At 39.6% G+C, this 18,758-nt stretch overlaps 1 protein-coding gene across 1 annotated transcript in view; it reads right to left on the reverse strand.

The window, feature by feature from the left end:
- CIITA (class II major histocompatibility complex transactivator) overlaps positions 1 to 18,758 on the reverse strand; it is a 56,210-nt gene that overhangs the window by 5,992 nt on the left and 31,460 nt on the right. The window contains exons 6-15 of the mRNA XM_051963361.1: positions 18,540 to 18,599; positions 16,097 to 16,246; positions 15,052 to 15,192; positions 14,296 to 14,439; positions 10,739 to 12,398; positions 9,229 to 9,387; positions 7,983 to 8,054; positions 5,586 to 5,666; positions 958 to 1,050; positions 629 to 715 (exon numbers count right to left, since the gene is read on the reverse strand). Coding sequence (XP_051819321.1) covers positions 629 to 715; positions 958 to 1,050; positions 5,586 to 5,666; positions 7,983 to 8,054; positions 9,229 to 9,387; positions 10,739 to 12,398; positions 14,296 to 14,439; positions 15,052 to 15,192; positions 16,097 to 16,246; positions 18,540 to 18,599 — 2,647 coding nt within the window. The remainder of the gene's footprint in view (positions 1 to 628; positions 716 to 957; positions 1,051 to 5,585; positions 5,667 to 7,982; positions 8,055 to 9,228; positions 9,388 to 10,738; positions 12,399 to 14,295; positions 14,440 to 15,051; positions 15,193 to 16,096; positions 16,247 to 18,539; positions 18,600 to 18,758) is intronic.

An 18,758-nucleotide genomic window follows, 5' to 3' on the forward strand; every position in this document is an offset into this window, starting at 1 on the left:
AAAATAGAGTGGGAGGAGGAATCATTGGGTTGGTTCTTACGGACCTGGGATATGGGGGAGGGAACTTCTAATTCTGTCTCACTGTGCCTTACATTGACCACTAGTCATTGCTGGGAGAAAACACATTGTCTCTTCAGTCACTAGGGTAGCTCAACACCCTATAATGTTTGTAGAGTCAATGTTATTAGGTCTTTTTCATACCATCAGAGTTATTAACATGACTTCATACTCATTATAATTTAATAAGACAAGCATTACTAGTCATACTGTCTTAAACACTGTGCCCACAATTATTACATCACTCACACACTACTGTATGGGATGTATTGTTCCTATATTTCAATGGTGACACTATCAAGGGTTATACCTACAGCAGGAGGGGTAAGACTTAAAGAGTGTCCAGCATTAAAGGTACTAGAAGAAGTAGAAGGACACAGGATCTTCTTCTCTGATGGGTGAGAGAGATATCACCATTTGTCTGGGAAATGTCTAGGCCCTAGGTCTCAAATAAGACTCCCTGCAAAGTCAATGGACTTTATAGTTTTTAAAAGTCAAGTTGCTGCTGTGATAGGGAGCTCTATGTATCCAAACCACTAAATTTTCCTAAAAGGAAAAGTTTCTCACTTACCTCAATGTAACAAGAGATCTTGCCAGTGATGGCAGAGCCTTGGCCAGCTCTGTGGCTCCCATATCAGTGATGTTATTCTGAGATAAGCTGAAGGAAACAGTATGGGGGAAGAGAGTGGACAAGAAGAGTAGAGTAGGATAAGAGTACTGGTCGTTATGATTCTTATTTCTGGGGAGATTTGGAATAGCCCAAATTAATTCTGTACTCCCTTTAAGGCCCCTACCAGCCCTCCACCCTACTATGGCTCTTTGATCTAAATTTTGGTCAAAGCTTAGTTTTCTTCCTGAGACTAGGGATAGAGACAGAGTGATCTGAGACTTGGCACTTACTTCAGGGTTTCCAAAGATTTTAGCTCTGGAAAGATGGCAGAGAGCTGAGCCACACCTTCATCCCCAATCTTGTTTTCACTCAGGGTGTCCAGGCTAAAAGAATGACAAAGCACAAAAAACCATTGATTGATTTTGAGAGGAACCCTTTGGCCCCCTGTTACATTATTCCCCTTGCCTAGTCCAAGAGGAGAAATGAAAGGATTTCCTTCTTATTAGTCATCATTGCCTGAAGATTGATGATGTTTCCTCCTGATGCTTCTGATCCATTTGTGTTTGTGTGTATGTGTGTGAACACAGTTGGGTTTAAGGAAGCTGAAAGTTCACTCAAGAACACAATACAAACTTGGCAATTGATAACTCAACATAGTAGAAAGAGTACTAGTCTGGGTAACAGGAAAATTGATTTAGGTTCTTATTCTTCCTGTCACTTATGAACTGGGTGATCTTGGACAAGTACATTAATCTTTCTGAGTATGTGTTTATGTATTTTATAAAAAAGGACAGTAATAGGCCCTACCTACCTCATAAGGACTGCAAGCATCAAATGTGCCCATGTATTTGATTCTTTTCTAATTTTTTTTGTTACTATAAAAAGATTTATAATGCTTAACGCCCAGCTTCTTAAACTGTGGGTTATGACTCCATATGGGATCTTGTAACTGAATGTGGAGTCAAAAATTATAATTTGTTATCATTAAATATTTGATTGTATATCTATTTTATATGCCTAGATAAATGAGGTTTCTCTGATGAAAAGGGGTCACAAGTGGGAAAAGCTTAAGAAGCCCTGAACTAATGAACAGAGAGTTTTGAATCAAAGGCAGGAAGACATAGGCTCAAGCCCTGCTTATGACATTCTCTCGCTGTGTGACTTTGGACAAGTCACATGTTTTCTCAATGTCCCAAGCTAGTCTTTAAGACTAGAAATTGCTAGTCTTCATTGGCAGAGTGAAATTTTCCCACCCAGAGAAAGACAGTGACACAGAGACAAAGACAGGGAGACAGAGGGAGTGGGAGACTCACACACACACACACACACACACACACACACACACACACACACAGAAAATCAGAGGCAGAGACAGAAAGAGAGTCAAAGAGACAAATACACAGAGACAGAGACAGAGAGAGAAGAGAAGAGGAGAGAGAAGGAAAGAGATAAGAGAGAAAGAAAAGGAGAGAGACAAGAGACATAGAGACAGAAAAGAAAAAAACACAGGGATACACAGAGACAAACGCACAAAGATAGAGAAAGAGCAGAAGAGGGAGGGGGGAGGACAGAGAGATAGATTATATTTTTGTATTTTGAAATATAAATGTACCTCCATACATTCAGAAATACTATGACTAAAATTCTAAATGGAGAGGAAACATATCTTGTTTTCTGTAGTAGTCTCACTTGATGACTTTCACTTCCCTGAGGAACCAGACAGAGAAAGGGAGAAAGGGAAATGGGAAATTTTCTATCAGAAATGACAGAGGATCAGAATTTCAGAATTTGGGGTAGTTAAAACCCCAAATGATGAGAGAGGAATCATAGAACTCTTCTATTAGCCCTTCATAGAGCCCACAAAACTGAGGGGAGCAGAATTTTGAATCATTCGAATGTATCTGGGTCCCAGATTGGTCTTGGCTGAATACCTTCCTCAGGTAGAGCCAGAGAAGAAAGGGGATGGAAAGCCAGCCAAACTGGAGTTTATAGGTTCATAAAGAGATTGTAGAGGCCCACTAGTATATTTCTCCATTTACAGATAAGATTAAAGGATTTGCTTGAGGCTATAATAGGTGGGACATCTGGGATTCAAACTCTAGTCAAGCCTTTTGACTCTTAACTTCAACATTCTTTCCACTGCCAAGTTTATAGGACAATAGATGTCCACTGACTCTGGTTTATCTTGTAGTTGTGGCTGGAAGGTAGAAAGATCTTCTGGTCATAAAGTTAGAGGAAGATGGGCCTTAAAGGGTATCTAGTTTGATGCCTTCATTTTACAGATGAAGGAACTGAGTGGCTTAGGATTTTAGACTTGCCCAGTCACACAAGTAGAAAGCTGATAGGATTTTAACTCAAATTTTAGACTCCAGTCTCAGAATATTTTCCCCTATATTAGGGGATTTAAGGGCTGAGAAAAAGGTATCGAAAGGTAGTTGTTTGACTAGTAGTCAGCAATTCTTTTTTACAAATGCTTTCCTGATAGTGCTATATTTGGTTTTTCTCTCTCTTTCAAACAGGGTTGGGGAGTCTAGGCAGGTAAACATCATGGATTCAAAAGTATCTAGTCATATTTATGGAAATTAAGCCTTGCCACAGTCTGTACAGTCAGCATGGTACAACTGGGCTTAGGAAGTAACTCAGGCTACCAACCTGGGCTAAAAGAAATCAAACTGAAAACAAGGAAAAAAATCTCTAAGAGAAAAATGCATTTCTAATGGTTTCTTTTGTCAAGCTTATATTAATATTTCATTCAATAAATATTAATCAAGCACCGACTACATGTAAAACATTGGGGATTTTTAAAAAGAGGCACAAACAGTGTCTGCTCTGGAGGAGTTCACAAACTGGAGAAATCAACATGCAAACAAATATATACAAAACAAACAGGAAATAATTAAAAGAGAGAAAGCACTGGAATTTAGAAGGGTAGGGAAGGATTTCCTGTAGAAGATAGGATTTTAGTAAGTTTATTAAGGAAGTCAGGAAGGTGTATAGTGAGAGAAAGAGAGAATGTTCCAGCCATGAGGCACAAACAGACAGAATACCTAGAGCTGAGACATGTCTTGTTCTTAGAACAGCCAGGAGAACAATTTCACTGGACAGAAGATTATATGTTGGATAATAAGGTATAAGAAAGATAGGAGAGGGCTAAGGTATGAAAGACTTTGAATGCCAAGCAGAGCATTTTGTATTTGCTCCTAGAGACAACAAGAAGCCTCTGGAATTTATTGACTAGGAGGGTGACATGAGTGGACATGAATTTTAGGAAAAACATTTAAGTGCCTGAATGGAAAATGAATTGGAGTGGGGAAAGACTTGAAGTAGTTGGACCTCCTAGCAGACTATGGCAATAATTCAGGGACAAGTAATGAGGGACTTGCCCTAAATTTGTGGCAGTGATAGAGGAGAGAAGGAGAAATAATTGAAGGTGATTGCAAAGGTGAAATGGGCAGCTTTGGCAACAGTTAGGATATGGGCAGTGTGAAAGATAGTGATCCTAGATTGTGAGCCCGAGGGACTGGGAAGATAGTGTTGTCCAGTTGTGTGTGTGTGTGTGTGTGTGTGTGTGTGTGTGTGTGTGTGACAGAGACAGAGACAGAGACACAGAGAGACAGAGAGACAGAAAGAGACAGAGAGAGACACACACACACACAGAGAAACAGAGAGAGACAGAGACAGAGAGAGAGAAAGAGAGAGACAGAGACAGACAGACAGAGGGGGAGAGAGACAGAGAGAGAGAAAGAGAGAGACAGAGACAGAGAGAGAAAGAGAGAGACAAACAGAGAGAGAGAGGGAGGGAGAGAGAGAAAGAGAGAGAGAGAGAGAGACAGAGAGAGAGAGAGCGAGCGCACAGTTTAGGGGGAGAGATACTGAGATAAGTTTTGAACATATAAGTTGAATCTGTCTACTGGACATCCAGTTTCAGATTCTGAAAGGCAGCTAGAAGGTCAACAGAGAGATTGGAAAAGGAAAGGTAGATTTGAGAATCATCAGCATAGAGATGGTAATTAAATCCAGCAAGAGAGACCAGGATAGAACTGTGAGGGATACCTGTAGTTAGGGGCCATGATCTGGGGGAAGATCCAGCAAAGAATACAGAGAAGGAGCAGTCAGGTAGGAGAAGAACCAAGAGAGATTGATGTCCCAAAAATCTAGAAAGAAATATCGAGAAGAAGAGAATGATCAACAGTGACAAAAGAGGCAGAGAGGTCAAGATGGATGAAGACTGAAGAAGGGCTATTGGATTTGGCAACTAAAAGATCTTTACTAACTTTGGAGAGAGTAGTTTTGGTGGAATGATAAGGTTGGAAGCTGGGTTGAAAGGGGTTAAGAAGAGAAAAAGAGGAAAGAAAGTAGGCATACCTATGAGGGCTGTAGCCACGAAGCACAAAAGAGATAAAGGATGATGGTTATTAGGAATAAAAGGATCACGTGAAGGATTTTTTTTTCTCTTTTCAGGTTACGAGAGACATGAGCTAGTTTGTAGATGGCAGGAAATGAGTCCGTTTATATAGAAAAAAAAATGTTTCTTTGGATTCCACTTTTCTCAAACAGTTGATGTGTTTGATGGTTGTCAGTCTGATTTTTTTTTAATTCCCCAGATTTGAGTGTACATTCAAGATTGTTCTACATGATTGCTTTATGGAAAATCAGCATAAAACTCTAGCTCCACAAGGGGGCAACAGTGGCTTAGAGAGTTGAAGTCATTTGCTTAATGATTCAATAGGCATTGAGTTAAGGAGTCTCCTCCAATCCCGCATCTGGTCTCTGGTCCCAAACCAGATACTGACCATTTTTCTCAGTATTACTCTTTCACCCTTCCCCACATTGGAGCTCTTGCCTTTTAATTCCTCCCCTCCTCCTATTATTAGTATTATCATTAGCCAAGAACAGAATAAGGGCAGAACATACTTACTCCAAATGCTGAAGAGATGAAAAAGCTGCAAGTATCTTAACCAATTTTGGAAAACCCTGGGGACCCAACACTGGGCCAAGTCTGGAAAGAAACAGCTTAGATGAGTTTCCAAAAGAGTTACAAGAGGCAATATAGTGTGGTGACTAGACACCACAAGACTAGACAGTTGGCCTTCAAAAGTCAGGAAAACCTTTGGTCTCTGATGTACTGGATCTGTGACCCCAGGGGAGTCACTTAACTCCTACAGATCTCTTAGATTATAGAGTAAGTGTCAACTTGAATTTCTTCAAGTTTTGAGCTATACCCTTTTTGTAATGGCAAGGAACTGGAAATTGAGTAGATGCCCATCAATTGGAGAATGGCTTAGTAAGTTATGGCATATGAATGTAATGAAATATTATTGTTCTAGAAGAAATGATGAGCAGGTTGATTTCAGAAAAGCTTGGAGAGACTTTACATGAATTGATGTTGAATGAAGTGAGCAGAACCAAGAGAACACTGTACACAGTAACAAGAAGATTATATGATGATCAACTGATGGATTTGGCTTTTTTCATCAATGCAATGATAGAAGACAATTCCAAAAGATTTGTGATGGAAAGTACCATCCACATTCAGAGAAAGAATTAAGGATACTGAATGGGGATCAAAGCATAGAATTTTCACCATTTTTTGTTGTTTGTTTGTTTTTTTTTTCTTTTTTAATCTGATTTTTCTTGTGCAATATTACATTGATAGAAATATGTTTAGAAGAATTGCACATGTTTAATAGCATGATTACTTGCTGTCTTGAAAAGGGAGGGAGAGAAGGAAAAAGTTTGGAAGACAAGGTTTTGCAAAGATGAATGTTGAAAACTATTTTTGCATGTATTTGGAAGTAGAAAATACTATTCAAAATTAAAAAAAAAGTTTTGTGCTGTAAGGCTCATATGGGTTTATTGATTCCTTTTTTTTCTCAGTCATGTCCTTTCATCTCTAGCCTCTTTCAAAAATGGAACTCAGAATAAACCAGAAGTATTTTTTTGTGATGTAACAGATATTTCCACAAGCCTTTTTCACTTTGCCCAGCCCCATCTGCCTGAATCCTCCTTGCTTACACTAGATTTCTATGTGAGGCACCTTGAGATATCCATAGATCCCACTGAACATACTTCTGATGGATGGACCACAGACAGAGGAACTTTGGATTCTGATGCCTTCTCTCCAGTAGGAAGGAACAACATTATAGAGTCTCCAACACTTCTATAGCATAGTGATCCCTATTTATATAGTATTTTAAAAGTTTTCAAAATGTCTATCTCATGGCAACTCTGTGAGATTACTTTAAGTTATTTGTTAAACATGTTAACTTCCTAATCTGTAAAAATAATGAACATGAAACTCACTCAAGTGAAGGGACCTACCAATGATCAGAAAGCTAACATTACTATGTTAGAAATAAGGTTTGAATCCAGGTCTCCTGAATGTAGGTCATATAATCATGGGAAAGAACTGGAAGGAACCTTAGAGGCTAGGGAATCCAATGCCCTCATTTTTATAGTTGAGGAAACTGAGACCCAGAGAGATCAAAGTGGCTTGCCTACAACCTAGTGCCTTTTTTCTTTTAAACTTCCTCACATGGTCAAATGTTTGCTGAAGAATTTCGCCTTTAAAACATGAGAATCTGCAAATACTCTCTTTTCCTTTAACTAGCTTTTATGAGAAAACTGAGTCACCATCTGTTGGCCTTCTTCCCTCCATTTCACCTCTCAGGTTTACTATTTTGTCCAGGACCCTGCATTTTGCATTCTTGGTCTGGCATCTGCTGCTCAGGCTGAGCTGAGGGAAGTATCTTGAGAGGAGGGATTTTTTTATGCTTAAAATAATAACTTCAGTGGTTTTTCTCATGAATTTCCTCTTTTCTGTAATACAATTTTCTGTAATATGTAACCATACATGGTCTTCACACCAGACCCCCCCCCCCCAACAGAAGCTATTTGTCTTCCAGATGGAGGAGGAGATTACCTTAACACTTCAATAGATGTTGTCAATCACACAATACGGAATCATCTCAGTTTTGCAGAAGCACTTCCCTTAGAGAAGCTTAGAGGGAATTTGATATGGTCCTTTTTTCTTGGGCAATAAACTCTAGACCATTGCATCCTATTTACTAGAAGTTTGTAGGGAGCCATAATTTAAGTCAGTTGGTGCAACTAGTATGTGTTCTGATAGCTAAGATCATAACCACAAAAACTCAAAGTGGAAGATTGATTAACCTGAGCCAGCTTTGTTACATATGAATGCTAGTTGTTGGGAGATGATATTGTGGGTATACTCATTCAGAGTTCAGGTGCTGCTGGGTTGGATGGGAATATACATAGGGGGTCACAGACCCAAAGACAATCAGATACTACTCACGCAAACTCAAGCTTCTTTAGGTCTCTGATGACAGGAAGGGGGTTACCGGCCTCTATAGCAGCATTTCCTGAACTATAAAGGATATAACATCAGTGATATTACAATCTCAGGACTTTATAGGGGTATTTTCTGAGCCCACAAGAACATGGCACAAGTAATACTACAACCCCAGGGTTGATCTTAGAAGCAGAGTATGCTATCTAATAGGATAATATGAAAGTAAATAGTCCTCTCCCTATTTCTGCCCTTGGTGTCTGTCTACATCTATAGCTAATACTTCACTGTTTGAGATTTATTCTATTGAGACAAAAAAGTGCTAAATTCCTAAGAAAATACATCTCCTTTAGTGAGGGTATTATATTAAGTCATTCGCTCGTAGGGCTTACCTTCTCATATAGTTTTGTATGAGAAGGAATGAGATATAAGATAGGGTTACTTTGAGGGGGGAAAGAAAGAGAAAATAAAAGAATGGTTTGGGTCCTGGGCCTTGCCAAGGTAAAATGCTACAATGGAAGGAAACATGAGGCTAGCATGAGAGTACTTGTTGACTAGGTGAGAGAATTCCATGAAAGGGAAAAGAAGTGAAGAAAACATTCAGATAAACTTTCATTTATTATTTTGCCAAGGTCTGACTTTACCCAGGAATATCTCTCCATTAAGGAAACTAAAATAAGGATATATTTCTCATTTAATGGATAAGATCAGAAATTTTATTATTATCATTGTTGTTATTATTGCTATTTTAAAGGAAGATAACTGCAAGATTTTCACACTTCCCCAGAGGCAATTTTCTAAATTTTGGTGGAAAAGTAATTTGACTGGCATGTATCTGTTATTCCAAAAGGAGGTACTAGATATTTGTCAAACTAGAGAGAGAATGAGAAAGGGAGAGCTTAACTACTGGGTTTCCCTTCCCCAAAAGACTTACTATTTATTGGTCTTGAACACTTAAGCTCTAAGTTCCTCCAGGATCCACTAGGGTTCCTACTTTTCTACCCTGTTGGTTCTTAATTTGGATGTGGGAGATCTCATCTTCCCCTCTCTATTCTTTGGAAGTCAGTGATTGGATAAAATCTCATCTTCCTCTTTGACTCTCTAGTGGGCTCTTTTTCCAGTGGCAAAACTCCCTCCCTCCAACAAAGGAACTCTCCAACCTGCCCCTAGTCTACCCTTTTTTCAAGGTCCTTTTCTTCTTCCCACTGAGAGCTATCAAAGCCAGCTTTATGCTAGTAAGTAGGCTACTTACTTTTGGATATGCACCAGGCTACAAAGGTCCTCTACATCCTTCATGGATTTGACTTTGAAAGGATCAATGGTGAACTTCTCAGTGGAACTTCGGAGTAGTTCATATTCTCCACTTTGCCGAAGGGATTCCCACAGCCACACTGTGTCACTCAGAGATGCCCTGTGGATGGATCCAGGGATCTAGGAACTTCCCATAGGGAACAAAACCCTAGAGTGGACCCTAGATTCCCATAGTAGCCAGGCCCCAACCCAATAGTAGAACAATTTTCTGCAAGGAGCTATCAGTCTATCTAGATCTCAACCATTCCTTAGAATTCAACTCTTCTAGGAAACCTTTAATTACTTCAGTCCTTATTAATCTCTCCTTCCTCCATAGCACTTATTTGCGTATTTATCATCTATTAGAGTGGTATTATTATTTCATGGTTTTATGTATATCCTATCTCCTTAAAATTATTAGACTTTGAAAGTACTTGATACCTTTCATAGCACTGAGTCATCAGTACTCAATAAAAACTCATGGAATGAATTACTGGAGTGTATAGATGAACCAAGGGAACTTCATATAAAAGATAGGTTCTCAGGGAACCTATGAAAAAAATTGTGGTATGCAAGACTTAATTTTTTTTTTGTTATAGGGATTATTCTGATTAAGTACAAAAACATCTAACCTGTCTGACTATGCCCAGGGAAAAATTATTAGTTGAAAAAGAAGATGCCAGAATTTACAGTCTGCATTTCTCATGGCACACATATGACATTGCTTGGATATATGAGGATTTGAGGTTTGGTTGAATGTTATGTAATTTTAAAAAATCTTGTCAACCAAGGTGTGACTGGTTAACATAATAGATTTGAGAATGGGGCTATTGAGTTCCAAGATTCACTTTCCATGACAGTCAGTGAATTTTGCACTGTTCAATGTTCACAGGCTATATCTCCCATTCCAGCCAGCCACCTGAAAATGTCTTAGGTCATAAGGAAGATTAGGTGAAAGATTGGGGATGGATCCAAAGGTCATTCTCACATAGGAAAGGTGACATTATTTTATGGCTGCTTTGATTTGTGGGAGAAAGTACTATATAGAAGAAAGAATCCTTTGCTAGGAAATAGCAAATCTAAAATTCTTCCACAAACTAACTCCTCTGGGCTTCAATTTTCTAATCTACAAAACGGGAAACTCGGTGACCTTTAAGGCCTTATCTAGCTTAAATTCTATATGTGTTTATTTTTATGTGTATATATGTGTGTGTTTATGTGTATGTATACATATATATGTATATGTTGCATTGAGGTGCTTTCTTGTGGAAGAAAGAGCTTTGAAAAGGGATGTACTATGAGACAGGAGACTCACTATTCTGTCATTTCCATTTTGTCCCCAAATATTTTCTAAAATGTAGGGGATGAAGAGATATAGGAGGAGAAGGTATGGAAAGGAAGCTAGTGGACACCTGACTTATTATTTCTCTACTACCCTCCCATTTCAGCCCTTCCCCTGCCCAGGGCCTCACCTGAAGCAAGTAACACAACCAAGTTGGACCAGGATCCTTAACCCTTGCAGGTCAATGGAGGTGCTCCTGAGATCCAGAGAGAAGTCTTTGCCAGCTGCTTTCAGGGCCTCACCCAAAACATGCACATCTGGGGGGGCCAGGCGGACTCTGCAGAAAGAGAGGCAGGAGGGCAGCCCAGCTGTTACGTGCTGCCACAGGTGGCTGTCGGTTGCCTCATGGGCACAATGCAGCAGTTCGAGGAGTCTCCCGGGCCCCAGTGTCCCCGGCTGTAGCTGGGTCAGGTAGCTCAAAAGTACCTTCTGCCTCTTGCACACAAGCCCAACCTGCTCATTTCCACCAAGAGGTCCAAGGCAGGAGGATAGGGGTTGGAAGAGGAGCCCGGCCAAGAAGTGAGGTACCCGCTCCAGCCAATTGTCATAGGGCTTTTTCTTCCTAGGAGTCAGAGCTAGATACCTGGGGAGCTCCTTGGCCCTTACTTCCTCACTGAGAGCCAGCCTCAGAGCTCCCAGGAAGTTCTGCAGGACAAAGGTGGAGAAGGCCATCTCCGGTTCTCTGGCTGTTGGGAGTGGCCACACAAAGTCCCCCCTAATGGCAAATTCCTTCACTTCTGTGGAGGGGAACTGGTCTTCTCTCAGGACGTTGCAATGTTTCTGGCCTAGTTCCCAGGCCAGCTCTGCCAAGCCTGCCAGGCAGTCTCTGGACCAAGTTTCAGATGGCCCCTTTTCCCTGGCTCTCAGGACTGAGCAAAGGAGGCTAACAAAGAGACCAGTGAGTGTGGAGGGAAGTTGGGCTGGACCCTCCTGGGCCATGATCTTCTCACAAAGCTGGCAGAGGGAATGGCAGACAGCAGGGCTGTAGCAGTGACTGAGCAGGTACGGCTGGGCCCGGACAAGCCTCAAGGCCTCATCTTTGTCTGATGGTGAATCCTGGAAGTATTTTTCAAAGTAAGACTCCACCTGCTCATTGGAGAAGCCCTGCACCTCCAGGAGCCTGTCTACCTTGGCCAGGTACTGAATAAATTTTCCCTTCGGCCTGGCTGTAATCAGCAGGGTGCAACCCCTCAGGAGCTTTCTTTGAAAGAGACCAGCCAGCAGCCCCTTGATGGGCCGGGACTCCCCAGGACAGGGACTGGCTGGATAATTCAGAAAGCCATCTTGCCCTTCCAGCTCCTCAAAGGAATCCAGAATGATCAAAGTGCGATTTGGGTGCTTCAAAATGTATTTGAAGATTTCCTCACTCTCTTCCAGTGAGTGATTACAGAGTCTGAAAAACAGATCCTTCAAGCAGTAGTCATTGCCTGGCAAGTTCAGGCTGCAGCATTTGTAGTGAAAGACAAATTCATACTGGGGTAGCTGGCCCTGGGCCCAGTTCCTACAGACTTCCCGAGTCCAGGCACTTTTGCCCAGACCAGCCTTGCCCAGTACTGCGATCACCTGCGTTTCCCTCTTCTGTCCTCTGGGGCTGGCAAACACCTCTCTCCATCCCACACGGGCCTTCTGCCTCTCTGTCCAGTCCTGGATTGCCAGTTCCTTCTCCTGGAACTTACCATTTTTCTCCACCTGAGTTCTTATGAGGTCTACATCAATGTAATGTCTGTTGAGACCTTCTGGAACATCCTCATAAGCCTTGTACAGAGCGTGAGAGAACCGTTCCACAGACTCTGCAAAAAACCCAAAGGGGAGTTAGTAACTCAGTTACCTGAAAGTTTTCCCCATACTGCTATCTCCAAAGCTACCCCTCAACTAACATAGCAAGCAGGTTCTTGACCCTTCTTTCTACTTACTGATATCCTACCCATCCTATAAGACTCTGATTATGTCCCTTCTATAAAGCCTTCTCTGATACTTCCAACCTCTCGTTCCCTTTTCTTAGGTCTTACAATTTCTGTCATACAATTTAGCACTTGACTTCATAGAATTTTGTATTCCTTAAGTATTTCAGGTATGGGGCCTTTATTCCCTAACTACATCCTGGGACTCAGCACGAAAGGTAATAGGATGATTTATGATCTACATAGGAAGGAACTTCAGAGATCATCTGGTATAAACCCTTCATTTTACACATGAAGAAACAGGCCTAGAGAAGTTAAGGGCAAAGGTATGCTGGTGAATGTTTAACCACAGTCACTTCAAGGAAAAAAAAAGTATACAATACACACTTTTAAGTTTAGTCTCCATTGTTAATATTTTGACTATCACTTTTAAAACTCTAGACCAGTAGTGTTTTATTTCAAATAGATAAAAATGGATCTTTACAGGCTACATGCTGACTTAGAAAAACACAAATTAACATTATCTATGCTATATCATATTTGTATTTTGTTACTCATTTTCTAATTACATTTTAGCCTGATTCAACCACATTCCAGGCCAGTAGGTCTCAAAGTTGACAGCTCTGCTCTAAACAATCACAAAATAGTAAACCAATTCCAGATTTGTAATATTTATTGATTTCTGAGATGTAAAAGGTCACACTGAAAATTAAACAATTGGTCAGCTGGAACCGGCTACTGAGGGTTCTCAAAGTGAGATAAGAAGTAAGGACATTGAAAGGATACAAACCTAGGTTTTCAGAATCCAAAGGCAGGAATTTTTCAGATGCTCTCTCATTTATTAATTACTTGAAGCCAGGGGCTTGAATCTAATATTTATTGTGTGTGTATGTGTGTATGTGTGTGTGTGTGTGTGTGTGTGTGTGTGTGAGAGAGAGATAGACAGAGACAGATAAAGACAGATAGAGACACAGAAAGAGAGAGACAGAGAGAGAAGGAGAAAGAGGAGGGACAGAAGGAAGAAGGGAGGGACAGAGAGGAAGGGAAGGAGGAAAGGAGGGAGAGAGAGAAGGAAGGACAGAGAAACAGAGACAGAGCAGAGATAAACAAAGACAGACCTAGAGTCTCACACTCGTGCACACAAACACACACACACACACAAATTCAGAGATAGACAGATACACAGAGACAGAGATATTCAGAGACACAGAGCAAGTTACACACACACACTGAGACAAAGATAGATAGAGAGACACACATACAGAGACAGAGACAGAGATATATGAAGGTATAATCAACAAGACTTGGGTAACGAATTGAATATGGAACTAGGATGCTGGAGAATAAATCAGGTCATTAATAATTTCCAGGTTATGAAGCGGGGTGACTGGAAAGAGGGGATATAATCAGCAGAAGACTTGATAAAGGAGAATGCAGTTAATTCTGTTTTTGGATATTTTAAATTTGAAATGTATATGGGAAATTTAGGTGGCAGGGATTTGGTGAAATAGGACTAGAATTTAGTCAATCAATTTGTAAGCATTTTATTAAATACTTATTTTAAAACTATTCATTAAGCACCCATACTATGCTATGCTGATAATACAAAGACAAAAAGGAAATAGTTCTATTAGTTCATTAGAATCAGATAAATTTGAGTTGTATCATCTTGAGAAAGACATGGTTAAGATATGTAAAGTGCTACTTTTCCATTTCTTCCAAATCCCACTATTCAAGGGGCCAAAGCTGTCCCTTAGTTGGCATGTTGTGTTCCTCAAATACATACCTGTTTTTCTGTCTTGTGAAGTTAGCGCTGAGGCTTCAGGCATATTGGGCATATCTGCTGCTGATGGAGCAAAAGGACTGGTAGAGCCATACCTGTCAGGTGATACTGGAAGGCTCTGAATGGTGCTATCACTTCCTGATGCAGCTTGTGAATCAAAAGTGGATTTAAGTGAACATTGAGACTAAAAATGACTCTCCCACCCAACCATTGGTCATTCCCATACCCTAAAAGGCTTTAGGGAATTATAGAAAGTAGAGGATTTAAAATTTTTTCCTTACAGTAATCCTTTATTTCAAGGAAATAAAATTTTCTTTATTTTCAAAATACTTTATTTCAAAATTATTCCCTCTCTCCTAACCAAAGTTTTTAGATTATTCAGAGGCTCCATTCATTACATTCAAGTGAAGTTGGCAAAGCAAGAGAAAACAAGGGCTCAGGAAAGTAACGTAAATTATCACAGAGAGGAAAGTCAGATCTTTCTAATGTCAATCTAAGTCTATTCCTGTTCAATTACACCTTTTCTATTGCCTCATTTCCTCATTTTTGTTTTTTTTCAAGGATTTCTTTTTGGTGGAGTGACAACATTTATTAGAGGGGAAGATGAAAAGCCCTAGAAAGCCAAAAAGGCTTCACCACATAGGCAAATATCCGAGAGGTGAGAATAGGATCAGGGAGAGAGATCTTATATTTCATTCAGGCTGACCTGTCTAATACTAGTGTGGGTGAAGCTGAGATTGACATATGTAACAGACTTACTTGGATATAAGATAATGTTGGAGACCTTGTTTTCCACTGTGAAGTGTAAGACACCTTGAGGAAAAGTAGAGAAGGTGGGGATGAGTTGGATGGGTCCCCCGTTGAAATTCAGGCAAGTGAGAACAGGACTAGCTGAGGACACTAAGGGAGACAAGGTAAATAGAATCTTCAGGATTTAATAGCTATGAAGGTGAATTGCCTAGTTCTGAGATTTTCAAATGACTTTCAAAGGACTACAGTTCCTAGAAAGTGTTGACTTTCCTAGGGTTATAAACTTTAGGCTACTTTCAGTGTTTTGACTCCTACAATTTTCCTATAGGTGGAAGAAATTAATCAGAGTAGGATTTAGGCTGGGAGGTATTTGGGAATTAGATTATGAGGCAGTGGAGAAAGAAAACTGCATTTGGAATCAGAGAATTTAGGTTTGACTTTCCATTCCCTGCTCTTTACTATTTATGTGACATTGAGCAAGATATTTTCTCTTTCTGAACCTCAGTTTCCTTAACTACAAAAAGAAGGATTATGGACAAGGTGATCTTTAAGGTTCCTTTAAGGTCCTTAAGGTCCCTTCTGACTTTAAGACCTATAATACCATAATAAAGTCTTCTCCACCAATCAAGTTTACTGACCAATCTAGACATATGTAGATTAGAAGGAAGTATATAGCTATAGCTAGGACTTTGTATAAATTATGTTGATCAGTATTGGAGCTGTGTATGGGAGAACAAATAAAATTTTGAAATTAAAATATAGATTAAGAACTGAAAGGGAACTTGGAATCTCTCTAGTTAAATCTAGTCTACCCAATCTAGTCTCATTTTATAGATGAGGAACTGAGGTTCAAAGAGATTAAATAAAATGCCCAAAGTCACATGGGCAGTATGATTTCAAATCTAGTACTCTTTCTTTAGGCTGCTTTTCAAGAAATTCCTTTCATCTTCTATTTCTAATTCCTCAATTCCAAAACAAGCTATTACTCAGAAAACACAGCCCCGGTACTCTTTAACTATAGCCAACAACCCTTTCCCCAATTCCCCTCACATACTGGGCACCAGAAAGGTTTCTTCTAAAGAGAGCAGGCTGGGCTTGGCAACCTGGTCTGCAATAGGAGACAAAGAACTCTTTGGGACCAAGTTGTTGCTAGAAGACACTGTCACTAAATTGTTGGTCACCAATGGAGTAGCTGAGGATGTCTCTGAGAAGAAAGAAAAAAGTCATATTTCATGAAGGTTAGACTGCTCCAAACCAATCTAAGATTGCTTATCATAATGTAGGTATCCAGAAAACAAGACAACAGTTTGTCTCTTATAGTTCAGATGTATGTGAGAAACAATAATGAATGAGTGAAGATTAACTTTCCAAGCAAACTGGGGTGATCAGAAAATGGTTATGGCTAGAGGAGGAATTTTCTCTATCTCTATCAGGTTCTAATATCTAATTATCAAGTTCATGTGCCTTCCTCTTTCATCCCTGACAAATTTCTTTTGACTTATTAATTTGTGTCTCCCTGACCCCTAAAGTGGGCTTCCAAAGGAAGGTTGAGTAGGATTTGGGGATGGCTATCACTTGCCATTCACCACATCACTAGGAGCTCCTTAGGGGAATTTCTACTCAGAGAGCATAATGATCAGTTAAAGACATAGTCTACACTATGGTAATTTGTATCTGGTCAAATGTTTCTTTATTTGTGTTCTATCTATCTTTCAGCTATATATCTTAATTCACCCATTAAAATGGTAACCCCTAGAAGATGGGATCTATCTCCTCCTGCATTAGACTAATGATCGCTCTGGGAAGGACCATCTTTGGTACCCAAAGATTGCATTCATCTATAGCTACTTTGAATAAAAGAAAGACCATACCGAACAATCATGTGGAAGATAAAATACTATATAAATGTAAGCATTATTTTTATAATTATTATTTTCATCCTCAATAAACAAAATTCCAGTAAAGTGTCATTTACCTACATATTCCCTCAAAACCAGAAGCAACAGTCTTCAATAAGTCACATAAGGTCCCTCCTCCACAGCAACCCCATTATGAGAAGACAACAGAGGGCAGAGGGAGACTACCATTGCTTTTTCCTTGCTTACCCATTTTGTCTTAGAGCTTCTTTAAGGAGCTTACTCTCTTCACTTTATACACAAGGAAATCTAAATTCTTCCAAAGAAACTGAAGGAAATGTTTATAGTACAATTGTCCAGTTCTGGAATTGGAACTTTACAGCCAAAAAGATTCATGAGGACATAGATAGAATCTTAATTCTATCTTAATCCTTTGTTCCCTCACAGCTGTGCAGTACTTCCTCATGTATCGCAAAGATGTTTATGGGGAGGTCTCAATCAATGTTGCTAATTAATAGACCAAAGGTATTTGGGGTGGTCCATTTACTCTAGCACATGTTGGCCTAGAAAAATGGATCATATTTTATATCTTAGGAACCAAGTTTGTCCAATCTTCCCATACCATCCTTACCTGCCAGGGCCAGTCTGATAGCTTAAATTCTCTTAATTCCAAATAATCACCCAGAATGGATTGGAACCATCTCAGTTCAGATAAGGACAATGGGTTTGATATCAACAGGTTCTACTTCCTCCTCTCTTATGCCCCCCTTATTTTGTTCATTCATCCTGATGCTGCATCTTTCCCCCGTATAGTTGCAGAGTGATTTATGGTTGACTATATTATTTAACATATTTTACCCCATTTCATTCTCTTTAAAGGGATTATGGATTGTGAGCTTATTTTAGTAAGAAAGACTCACATTCAAGTCCTCCGGCTTGACTCTGCCTGCTTCTGTGTAAGATGATTAATTTCTTATTTGTCTTTTTGGTAACTCTTTACGACCTTAATACCACATGAAACTACAGGTCCAGTGCCTGTCCCAATCCTATTCTTGATTCTTCCAAATGATGTTGTGAAGAAGGCTAGTATTATCAACTCCATTTTAAAAATGAAGAAGCAGGTTCAGGGTAGTTGTTTTATTTAAGGTTGCACAGTTAGGATTTTCATTTGAAAAACTAGGAAGCTGAATTAGATAATCACAAATTTCTTGATCATAAATATTCAACAAAGGATGTCAGAATTGTGTCTGACCATTAATTAATGAGGAAGATAGAGAGAGGATGAAAAGGAAGATGGATACCAAATCTCCAGATACCTAAGAAATAGCAGAAATCAGCAGGAATGAAGGTACTTTCAAACCACTGCTAACCATATGTGGCCAAAAGGAAAGAACCCATTTTTCCTGTCCTCTCATCCAGAAATCCCAAACTCACAGTTTTGAACTGCGATTTGTGCCTCAAATCATATTATAAAATCCCTTGTCACCCTTGTCTATTTCAGAGTAATAAATAATTGAATGACCATATAATTAGATAACAACATGATGAATAGATCTGTGCTATAAACTTAAAACAAACAAGTAAGTTGGATTTGAAATGACAAACCTAACTCAACATCTGAGTTAGGGACATTATGCTCACCTGGCTTTCTGCGTTTGGTCTCCCAATTGTCTGCCTGAGGCTCAGGATTATCCAGAAACACTGTAAAGAGAAAACTACCTTGGAATGAGTGTTCACTGTAAATATGGAGTTAGGTTAATTTGTTTGAAAGAACTCATAAAGCTATAAAAGTCTTCTACTAGTAGAAAGTATCCATTTTCTTATGATTCATAAGGACCATTTTCAACATTTCTATTTGCA

This window comes from Antechinus flavipes, chromosome 1, assembly GCF_016432865.1.
Source record: "Antechinus flavipes isolate AdamAnt ecotype Samford, QLD, Australia chromosome 1, AdamAnt_v2, whole genome shotgun sequence".
Lineage (NCBI taxonomy): Eukaryota > Metazoa > Chordata > Mammalia > Dasyuromorphia > Dasyuridae > Antechinus > Antechinus flavipes.